We start from the raw sequence: 12,116 nt of genomic DNA, 5'->3' as shown, positions 1-12,116 counted from the left end.
TTTGTGAAAACATTTCCCCTTGTGGGATTAATAAAGTAACTATCTATCCATCCATCCATCAGTCTTTGTGCTACTTTAGTTTTACTCCACTACAATTCAGAGGCAAATACTGTATTTTTTACTGCACAACATTCATTTGACAAAATTACTTTGCAGATTCAGATTATTAATTAATACATAACAAATTAATAAATGAGGTATTATTATAGATTAGGTTACCCAGCAGTATACAAAGTACTTTAAATTAGCTCCACCCGTACCAGCTGATTATAATATTATGTACATTATTCTGGAAATCGCCAGTCTGCCCTTTTGACTGCTTATACTTTCGGTACTATAATTGATAATATTACAACTGGACACAATATAACACCACGACCCAATTAATGAAGGATTTACCTAAATTTAAAAATAGAATCTAACCTCACCTCACCTGCAGCAGATCATTTAATTGAGTTATAATTATGGTCAGGGCTGGCTGCTGCTGTTGGAGTGACAGACAACACTCCCGTGGACTCGAAACGTAATTTTATTACAGCAAATCCATCCGAATCTCAACATCTTCCAAATAGCAGGTTAAACATACAAAAAGCTCACTTAACATACTAGTTTTTTTTATTAAATATGTAAAAAGCAGGTCAAGTTATTCACAAATAAAATGCAAACATGCAACACGTTTTTTGGGGAATGCATGAGTGGGACGTGAAAAAAAACAAAAAACATTTACCATTCATTAATTATTGACAGTACATGTTTACATTCTTTTTCATTTACACAATAATATATAACTAAAGCATTATGGTGCACTGCCCAGTTCAATATTAGTAAATGCAATATTAAGAAAGGGTATACGATGTACTAACTGGAATATATCTGGAAACTTACTCAGTGAACTGACTCTCTAAGACCTGTGGCTTAAAAAAAACAAAAAACATCTGAAATCTGAACAGACCACAAGTTTCAGCCGAGGTTAAAAACTTTAAAATGCTGCATCATAATTAAACTAGTCCACAATAACGTTTCTTCCTTCCCTAGGTTTATGGCATACCGAGTTAACCGCCTTGTACGGCGTGAATAACACATCGTTGATTATCTTGTAAATTTGAGAGGACAGTTGTGAAACAGTCAGAACTTGGCTTTATACTACATCGTATTCACAATTCACTGGCTGTATTGTTCTCCTTCATGAGGACGCAATGCAGGATCTCGCACTATTCCTAAGGCTTAATAATAATAAATATGGTGAGGGTCTATGGACAGATTGTCCAAAACAGAGTCAAATGTCAGTGCAAAGTATGAAAAGGAGGTTAAATAAGAGCTACTACGAGCCCTTTCAGGGCTTTGCTTATTGCATTCTCGTGATAATTATTGTTGATATGCAAAATAAAAAAGGAAAGAAGCTGGGAAGTTAACACTTGCAGGTAACAGTTACCCGTCTAAACTTCAGCGGTTCATCACGTCTACTGTAGGATTTGTATTTCCACACACACGCACGCACGCACACGCACGCACACACGCACGCAGTCCTTTAGAAACTTCTGTGATGGTCTGAGCTTGTTCTGCTGGAGGAGGTCGTCTCCACAAACCCTCCGCAGCAGTTCACCAAAAGTCACAAAAAACATCGAACAGTGAGCAGAGGGATACAAAAAAAATATAACAATAAAAAAAAAACTGACGGTGCTTCTATTCAGGAGGTTGCGTCATGTGCTCAGTCTTGGGAAAGAGAACAAAAATAAACCATGAGGAAAAAATTAAAATCCTGTAACAGTTCTCACATATTTAAAAAGAGGGTTGTAACTGCAGTGAGGGATGATGGCGGTCAGTATTCATCCTGCTCCTCCTGCTGATCATCTGGCGCCTCCTCGTGGGCTTCCTGGTCCACTTCCTGTCCGTCGCCCTCAGCCAGCTCTGCTCCCTCCTGAAAAAATACAAAATACGAATTAATACTACTGAAGTATGCTCCACGTAGAGCTCCGATTCTCTGCCCCAACCCGACCCGGGCCGGCTGTAATGTCTTAAAATCCTCCCAGGTTCTTCCCAATGTTGACTTAAAAACCATAAGCAAGTCCCAATAATTAAAGAGGAGAAATGTCCACAGAGATCTATGAAGGTAGGCCCTATGCGTTTAGTTATTAGCTATTCTGTTTTTATCATCATCAAATCACAGACTCCCTCCTCTCATTAATGAGGAGAATTGTTACACAACCTCTATTTAAAATATATATATATATATATATATATATATATATATATATATATATATATATATATATATATATATATATATATATATATATATATATATATATATACATATATATATATATATATATATATATATGGCATATGACAGTTTTTGTGCTGTGCTGAACATTTGGGGTGAAAAGGCTTATGTCGGAGATCATGTCACAACCGTCTGTTACCGGCTGCAAAGACTCAATGTGCGTTCCAATACCCATAATACCACAGTATTTAACATGCCAGAAAGAGATTAAGTATGTCCCAATTCATGGTAGGAATGCCAAGAAATACCAGGATGCACCACTGCATCTGGTTACATTTTGCAGTGAGCAAGCCAGCGTGACTTTCTGGGTGTTCTGACCCACAATCCCCAGCGCAGTAAAAGACACGTCACATTGAGTGAGCTACTGAGAGAGCACAGACTGATGACAGAGCAAGGTGCAAGGTGCAACGTTATGATGAAGCAGTATGTTCCAGTTGTATGCACACTGCATGCAACAGTTCATACTTTGTAAGGGCAGCTGGAGTATGAACTATGACGTGATATGAAACAACGTTTCAGCTGAGTTACAGGAACAGTGTGCAGGATTCTAACCAACTGAACAATCGTTGCTCAAGCTTCAAGACAAACAAATGTGATTACACACAAAGACTGAAGCGCTGAAGACTGAATCTCTTTAAAACGCACAAGAAGTTCCACATGATTTAAAAATCTTATCTCAGACAAGAAAAAAACAAAACAGCCTCCAACTGTCCATAAATGCTGCTCGGATCAAAGGAGGGTCCCGGACTGACCTGTTCGTCTGAAGCGTACAGGACCTCCATTAGCCGATCCACAAACGGGGCGCTTTCTTCTCCCTGGTCCTGGCACAGCAGCTCCACCTCGCGCAGCTTGCTGAAGTAGTAGTCCCTCTCCTTCTCCACGCCTTCCAGTGCAGACTTTAATGTGTTCATCTACAGGACGGAGATTCACAACACTGCGTTTAGCATCAACGCCAAAACATAAAAAAACAAAACAATGGACTTTGGTTAAAGAAAAAAGGCAACAGATGAGCACAAAAATCAACTCGACAAACAACAGATCTTGCTGTTATCTAAAGCATGAGTCACAGAGAGGAGTCTTGATCTACTCATTGTTCAGATAATCTATTGATCTGTTTCAGCAGTTGTCAAATTAAAACGACCACACCTTCTCTTCATTCGGTAGCATTTGAAATGCAATACTTTGGGGTTTCTGCTGACCACATAATCAAGTTCCAGCTCACTTTCAGAACGCATGGCTACGTTTGCAGAAACATGTTGGATCTCTACATGGCTTCTGTTTCACTGGACTGCGTATGTGTGCAGCTCTACATCTTAAATGTACTCCGTCGTGTTCAGTGCAAAATACACTGATTTAGACGTCTTTCTTTTGCATGTCGTATTTTTCTACGATTACATCACAGTGGATGTAAAAAAAGACTTTGACACAGATCAATAAAAAGTTTTAAAAAACTATTATTTGCCCACTTTGAGTAAATATTTAAAAGTACGGTAGGCAGCTATTGCAGCCTTTATCTACATGGATAGGTCTGCATCAATCAACATGTTTTTAGAGAAGCTGCTGTCGTACGTCAAGCTGGTCGTTGTTGTGAAGGCTTGAAAAGCTGCAGAAGCCTTTGGTATGAGAGACAAATAACCCAGCTACATTCAAATCAATCATGATTTTACACGTTGCTGCATTTCCTTTTGTGCAAGCGTACTTCAAAGAGTGGAGGTGTTCAGAAATGTTGTTCATTTTATAATGTTTAGCTCTCCGTCACAGCTATCTAGAGCTGACACCATCAGTGGAAAATAATCAACAACTTTTTTAAATAAATTGATTAATGTCTCAGTTATTTTACAAGCAAAAGGACAAACATGTGTCTGGTTCCAGCCTCTTAAAGCTTTTCTTTGTCCAACATGATGCTAAACTGAATGTCTTTGTGTTTTGGAGAGTTCGACGACGTCGCGTCATCAGGCAAGGCAAGGCAGAATTGAGCGTTTCCTAAACGTACCTGCTCGGTAAGATGTGTGACCTGTGCTTCCAGTTCTTTCTCTCCTTTGGCAGGAATCGGTGTCGTGATAGCGGGGATCTTTTTGGCTGACGAAGGTCTGGATGTCGGTGTTGAGATCTTGGGGGTCGTAGAGCTCGACCGTGACGCTCCTACGGCAGACAAAAGGTTTATCACTCAGGGACGGACGACTGGCAACGTTACACACACTTAAGTTATTCTCCCACAAGGAAATTACACAATCTGTGTGTTTTCTGAGATTGAAAGAACTCAACAATCACTTGAGTTGTTGATGTGAAAATAATACCACGGCTCCGGTACATCAATGTGAAAACATGCCCTTGTGTCTCCAAACATAGCCTTCCCGATCCTTTCCACTGCAGGAGAAGCTTACCTGCGGTAGGGGAGCTGGCTGCATGGTGGGACTTCTTTGGCAGGTTGAAGATCTGCTCACCGGGGTCAGGGGGGGGGATGGCATCCTGACCCTGTCTGGCTGCAACCGGGTCGTACTCTTTACCGTCGTAATTGGCATCGAAGAACTTCTTAAACCACTGGATGAAATCGAGATTGTCCTGAAACCTGCCTTTAACCAGTTTCTCTACTGGAATAATCTGAATCGAGCGGGGAAAAGAGAATTAAATATGAATTCATGCAGTTTAAAATGAACTTGCAGATAACTGCACTTTAATCTGGTTCAGGGTAAGGGACTCACCTTGTCCACATTCATCCGTTTGAAGGACGCCTGCAACAGTTTGAAATTGTGAATGTACTCGTGCTCCAATTTAGCTTGAAACTTGACCTTCTTAAGACTGATGCAGCCCGGGAAGAGCAGATCCATGAACTGGCAATACGCTGCTCCTGAAGACGGAACAAAATGTTAGTGGAGGGCATAATCCCTCGCTCGAAAAGTAGAAGACGAGAGCCGAGATATATAGGACCCCCCCCCCCGTGCTCTACAGGCGAAGATGTAATCTCCTAAAAATATGCATCCCATCTCAAATGGCTTCTTTGACACAGAGGGAACAAGGAGAGAGAGAGTTTCCTTCCGTTCTCACCTGAGGAGAGCTGCTCCACCTTCGTGTAGTTTAGAGAGACGAGATCGTTAACCCAGGCCGTGATGTCATGCCTGCTCATAGTCTCCTGGGTTATTGAGGTAGAATATACGTTGACCGCCATCCCCCAACTGAAACAGAGAAAAACAGCAACACTTAAAAACAAAAGCAATGCATCTGGAATAAAGCTACCGGTTCACTTTGCCTCAGTTTAGTTATCATTAAAAGGGTTTCTGATGAATTCTCTGCCGATCGTGTAATTGCAGCTCTAGTTTCCTGCATTTTATTGCGATACATGCTGATCTAAAGAGTCTCTAAACTTATGGTGCACAGTGACAACACACCTTTATAGCGGTACACATTAGCTATATTAACACCTAGTTTGTATAAAACCTTGTCGGCCATCTTTGAATTTGTGCCTGGGATCCTTTAATCTGATTTTACCTGCATGCTGAACAGAAAGCTCCATGGGCGACCGGGCCTTTGGCTCGGCAGCTCCACGCCTATGGAACAGTCTCCCTGACCACCTAAGGGCAACACAGACACCGGTCTCTTTTAAGACTGGCCTAAAAACCTTTTTATTCAGGAAAGCCTTTCTGTTCATTCACTGGTTTTTATTTTATTGTAGTTCATTGTGTCAACTATGTGTTAATTATGCTTTTTACTATGTTTTTACTATGTACTGGCTCTGTGGCACTCTGAGATTTGTTTAAAAATGAAAAGTGCGTTATAAATAAAATGCATTATTATTATTACTACAAAGACCACTGAGGTGCATCTCGACCCATTATTTAACAAATATAAGCAATTTAGTTGATCCTGCTCAGACAATTTAATTATTAAACTTGTTTGCAGTTTACCTGACAACATGAGTGTCTCAATCTTTTTAATGCAAAAAACAGCATGTTTGTGGAAGTCAGTCCTTTAAAGCCCATTTAGTAACAGAGTGTACATGCACACTACAGTCTGTATTTTAGTACATATATAAGATAAGGTAGTACTCAGTAATATTTATCTTACACATTAATCAAGTGTGGAATCATCTTTAATTCCCATAACAGAAATGTACACTGCTGCATTACATGTAAAGAGAACAGCAGGACAGCTGCATTACAACACACCCCTCTTCATTGGGTTATGGCAGCGACTGATATGGTGTCACACATCATGCTAAATCATCATCACCACGAGCCCACACAGGGCTACATATGCAGGGTAATAATAAACTCCTGGCCGTTAAAGTCGGGCTATCTATCGCAGCACCGGACTCCTCCGGTTTGACTGATCCTCCGGGAAGTGAGGGAAGGAAACCGGGCCGATCTCATGTCAACAAAGCGGATGTATGCGCTGCTAGCATGCTTTGTTAGCCCGGGCAGGGATAGCCGGGGCTGGGCTGAGGGCTGGATTCAAACAGGGTGTGGAGTGGTGGATCAGGGTTGTGCAGCAGGTTCTGCACATTAAACCACCACCCTAAACACACACACACACATATATATATATATATATATATCGTAATATGAGGGATTATCAGGTAGCTGAGAAGTGTCATGTCACGATGAGGATCCACTAGCAGTCTGTGTATTCCTGTCATTGAACGATCCGCTGCTCCTAAACCTACCGGTGATATTACGCACCACAACACATGACAATATGCTCCGGGGGCCTGCTTTATTTTTGGGCCGCTATGTGTGCACACCAACCAGAAGGCGGGTTTAAGCCAACTTAAAAAAGGGGGATTTACGCCATGTCCAGAGAGCTAACATGACAGGAGAGACAACCCGGGGAAGACAGAGCTGGATGGGTGCAAAGCAAGAAACGCGCCGAGGAGGACCAGGCCGGAATGCAGCTTTCTGTCTGCAGCGGTGTTTGTCCTTTGATGATAATATTATATTATAGATATACATCATGCAGATCATTGCACAGCTTTACCTGTAGGCGCGCTCTCCTCGCACTGTATTTTTCCTGTAAGGAATGATGTTGGTTCCGTTGTCCGGGACGATGTCGTTGTTATTCTCTCCATTTGGGGAAAGGGCTTGGGTGGGACCGGGCATTTGGGTGTCTCTAAAAAATGTTGAACAGATACTCTGTTCTCTCTCTGGCCAGGAAACAAAAAAAAAAAAAAAAAAACAACAACAGGAACGATGCAAAATGCTAAAAGAGAGAGAGCCGCGCCTCCGGGTCTCGTTCCTTCTGCCTGCTTATTCTCCACAAACCTAAAGCCCCGATGACGTAGCTGCAACCCTGTACCACGTGACTGACGGGGTGGGCTATTTCAGCACACACCAAAATTTACATCGATCACCCGCGTGCAACGATCAATGCATGTGGCTTTTTGAAGATGCAGATCATCAAAACGATCGAGAGATGAGATTCAATCAACTAGGAAGAATGAGTGTGATTATTGCAGCCCGCCATGTTTCACCTTCACCTCGTCACTATTGCAAACACACCCAAACAGATGTTTTTATCCTAATAGATCAAAGTGGTGCTGATGAAATGATGATGCAACACATGGTGTGAGGAGGTGTGGTAAAAATGTTTGGATTACCAATATATATAAATATATATATATAAGAGCGAGAGCGAGAGAGAGAGAGAGAGAGAGCGAGAGAGAGATTAAAAAAAAAAAACACTGCTAAAAATGTTGATGGGTCGATTAAGAAATCAGCCATTTATATTGTTTTGAATATTGTTTTTTTTTTATGAGATATAACTGGATTCGGGACAGATGGTCAAACAAAGACTAAGGGACGTGCGAAGGGCATTTTAATGATAAAAGAATAAGAAGTAGATCGATCGATAATGAAAATAGTCCGTATTAATCCTGATTATCATCATCTTTAAACATCTAGTGTAACAATACACTTTGGTTCATGCAAAGATCTAAATTCAATACATGTTGTCAAAATACGCAGTTTCATTCAAGTTGTGTGCTACATTTAAAAAAAGTACTACAACCTACTTTTGCGTATTTAAAAATAAAAACGTGACGATTACACCCCTACTATTCAAATATGTGAACATGGTTAGTAATCAGTGATAAGAAGCGACTGTATGTGGATGAGCAGGTTAACGGGCATGATGGAACAACTGATCACGTGACACAGCTCCATCACAGCAGCACTGAGCCAATACAGCCGTAGAAATATTATGCATGAAGAAGAACTATGTCCAGCCAATCACACGGTCTTTATGACACTGTAACTTTGTTTTACTGCCTTGATTTTTTTCCTACGTGTTTTATTGAGTTATCTGAAAGGTCACATTACCATTATTACAGTCCTTACATTTTTACATCAAATTTAAAACAGACTTTGAAACCAATACAAATGATCGATCTTGCACAACCATCAGTCCAAAGGTGAACTCACAGTTTTGGCCAGCAATGATTGAAACTTTTTATTTTAAATGTGTAAAGTTTGTCCTCTGAGTTTCTTGCATCTGGTAACGAGGCAAAATGTTTTGTTGTACACATATTTTGCTTCTTCTGGTAGAAATCATCGAAGCCCTGCCTCAGTGGAAAGGAAGCATCTTTAAAAAGCCTTTAACAGGACTCAACAACAAAGGTTTGATTCTACGGTGGACACTTCCACCTCCAACTGCAGTGCCAGCAGCTACATTATCTGTCAAAACGGTGAGTAATATTTCAAACTGCTTTTGAAATTGGGTGAGGGATGTTTAATGCAACACTGGGTGAATGTGCTCACTCAAAACAGCTCCTCTGGTGCCACCATCAGGCCAGCTGAGGTCACTTTTAAACCTACAAATCATGAACTTTTACACAGAACCGACCGACTCTTGATCTCAGATAAATCGGACTAAATAAAGACAAACGTCGAACAAATAAAGTCTGAATAATGTAACCCAAGAATATTGAGATCCGTGTCTTATTTTACCAGTGAAACCAATTTTCACGTGTCACCTACTTCAACAGGATTTTCAATCTTTTTACTTCAGCGGCAGCTTTGGGAAGTTGCTTTGAGGACGTTTCAACACATATTTCAAATTCCAACAATGTTTTTCTGTGAAATTATGGCCGTAATTTACATCATCGCTCTGTTATTCAGCTTAAAGTAATCACACCGGAGCTTTTAAAAGTCACATGTGAGCAAAGAGGATGCATGTGCCACGGATTGCCTCTTTGACTGTGACTGCACTACTTCACCCTTGTACTAAAATGTGCATTCAAGCTAAATCAAGGCAGTGGTAGAAATGCAGGATATCCATCTCTTGAGTAGTTATTCTGGAAGGATAAATATTCAGGATCCCCTGCCTCTAGTGAGTCTTTACTTTACATAAACTATTACAGAACCAAACACATGGCACAACCAAGTGCTAATCTCATGAAATGACCAAACTGTGGACACTAGAAATGCCTCCACGCAGAACCAAAAGCATGCAGAGTTACACTTCTGATACAGTAATGCTGAAAGGCTCTTTAGGACTGGAAGTGACAACTGCAGCGCATCGGTCTCATTACAAATCACAGAACAGTGAGTACAGATGTCCGCTTTGTGTCGTCAAACAGCAGAAGAAGAATGAAACGCAGCAACTTGTCACAGCTAAGGTTGGGTGGCAAAGCTATCGCAAGGCTGTCATTGAAGTAAATGTGACACTTGCCACAGTCTGACAGGTCTTTAGGTGTCACCCATAGGTGTCACCACAGAGGTGAAGCATGCGTGTCCGGTTTAAAATGAACATTCAGACTGTGAAGCCCAATTAAATATGTAAATATTGGACCATAACGTGAGAGATGCATCCCCTCTGGGCCTGTTTTTGATTATGCCTTCACCTGCAGAGGGGTTGTCCTCCTCGGCGCTCTTAACAACAACAACAAAAGACATATCTGTCAGATATAAAGTACTTGTCTGCTAATGTACTCCCGGCCTTTCAGACTCGTGGTACTAGTGAGATGATGAATACGATCCAAGTCCAGCTTGGGTTATAGAGTCGTGAATGTAAAAGGTCTATTTAATACCAAAACACTACGAGGAAGGATTTTACAACGGTGTAAAACTAATCTACCAGGAATGTGCGCTTCAACATATTTAACTGGCCCACACAGTTGCATTGCCAGGCAACGTTGCAGCAAGTTTCCACCTTTTTTGCCGGACAACTATGCGTCGGAAATAAATTAGGGTGCTGCGTTTTATTCACGCTGTGATAACGTCCGTGTGAACATGGCCTCAAATGTCTCAAGACTGTTGAACTGAAACTTCAGCTGTAGACACACCACAAATGCCCAATGTTGTTTGGGTCGATTGAGGGTGTTGAAGTGTGTTTATGTGGCAATGACAGAATCATGAGGGTAAAAGACTAGAAACAGAATAGAAATAATCCAGCTATAACATCTGCTTTGTTTTGCTTGCATGTACACGTGGCTTGCTTTTCAGTCTCTGTTACTGCTGTATGTTAGGAGACAATAAATCATTGGGCCGATGTGCATCAACTCATTCCACTGGAGGAAAAGCAGAGCTGTGGTCGCTCTCTCCATTCATATCTCCACTGCGTGTGTGTGTGTGTGATGGAGAGGCTCCACCCATCAGACCCAACATTCAAATAATAGTAAGGACATTGTTATATCCTGAATTGCCGGTTAATGTGTGATAGGTACCTAAAGAGTACTATCAAAAGGTGCAGATTATTCTTAACAAAGAGATGAGGTTTACAGAGTCAGACTTGTGTGCAAACATTTTTAGGGGAACCACATACCCAACCACAAAAATGTGGACAAGGAGGGTGAGGACCAGAGAAGGAGGGAGCACTGATCTTTGATCATTGGTATCCATTCAACCATTCAATTAAATACAACATGTGTGGAAGGAAAAGTTTGATTTTGTCAATGGAAAAAAGGGCTAATTTTGCACCCCGGACAAAAGACCAAGGAGGTCCATGCATGGTCTTCCCCCTCTTCTTCTTCTCTATCCCCTGTGCACACCAACGCTCAGAAACAGTTTAAAGTGAGGGAAACATGGGACATATATGCTAATTTATGAGGTTTCAAAGCAACTAGCTACGTAACGAGGCAGCTAAATTAGCTGCTGCCGGTGAATGAAGCTAACTCAACACTTCAGAATAGTGACAGCAGACATATGACGTTAACGTCCGCGTACAAACCACCGACACACACGGAAACACGCTCCGGTTTTAAAGACTTAAACGCCATTATTGGACGACTCAAATCAAAATAATTTGGAATAGTTCGGTAAAAGCAAAATTAGACTCACCAGTTAGCTTAACTCCGTTCCGCAGGTTTTCAAAAGGTGTTTAAAAATGCTCCTTTTTCCGGCTGAGTCACCCCACCCTCTCAAACGCCCATTCTCACGAGGCGATGAGCTGAAGACTGGCTGTTGATTGGACAGCGCGTCATCGGTGTCGCAGCTGATTGGTCCGCTAGAGACCTCTGTCGTAAGTTTGACCAATCACGTCTTGATGCGTTGATCATTCGGAACGTCCAACAGCTTTCCGTCCTGTCGCTTCGTGTCATGTCACTTTCCCCACAGAAACGCAAATATTTTTAAAACAAATATTTATTGAACACAAGGTTGAAATGTTGATTCAATCCATCATTGTTTTAAAAATGTAAAATGATTTTCTTTTCAAATAAAATGAGAAAAAATAAATAAATATATAATATATAATATATATATATTTGTATATATATATATATGTATATATAATTTAAAAAACACTTTTATGCTTATAAGTAAAATATATTCGAGAATTGAGTGAGTCGATTTATTGTTACAGTGAATTAATCTCGCAATACTACTACTACTACTACTACTAC

At 40.9% G+C, this 12,116-nt stretch overlaps 1 protein-coding gene across 2 annotated transcripts; it reads right to left on the bottom strand.

Annotated features, from left to right (window-relative positions):
• Positions 1-513: 513 nt before the first annotated feature.
• On the bottom strand, positions 514-11,603 carry mapre2 (microtubule-associated protein, RP/EB family, member 2). Of its 2 annotated transcripts, none has more exons than XM_079284266.1 (7): positions 11,554-11,603; positions 5,330-5,457; positions 4,987-5,132; positions 4,669-4,885; positions 4,278-4,426; positions 3,037-3,195; positions 514-1,918 (listed from the first exon to the last, which is right to left on the bottom strand). In XM_079284266.1, exons 2-7 carry the CDS (start codon positions 5,448-5,450, stop codon positions 1,820-1,822), a joined length of 891 nt encoding a protein of 296 aa, XP_079140392.1. In that variant the 5' UTR covers positions 5,451-5,457; positions 11,554-11,603; the 3' UTR covers positions 514-1,819. The 2 variants fall into 2 exon arrangements, with proteins under 2 accessions (XP_079140392.1, XP_079140391.1); XM_079284265.1 differs by lacking the exon at positions 11,554-11,603 and adding an exon at positions 7,256-7,492.
• Positions 11,604-12,116: the final 513 nt, after the last annotated feature.

Source organism: Melanostigma gelatinosum (genome assembly GCF_949748355.1).
Source record: "Melanostigma gelatinosum genome assembly, chromosome: 15".
In the NCBI taxonomy this organism is placed as follows: domain Eukaryota; kingdom Metazoa; phylum Chordata; class Actinopteri; order Perciformes; family Zoarcidae; genus Melanostigma; species Melanostigma gelatinosum.
The sequence above is the reverse complement of the archived record's forward strand: the minus strand, read 5'-3'. Positions and strand labels throughout refer to the sequence as shown.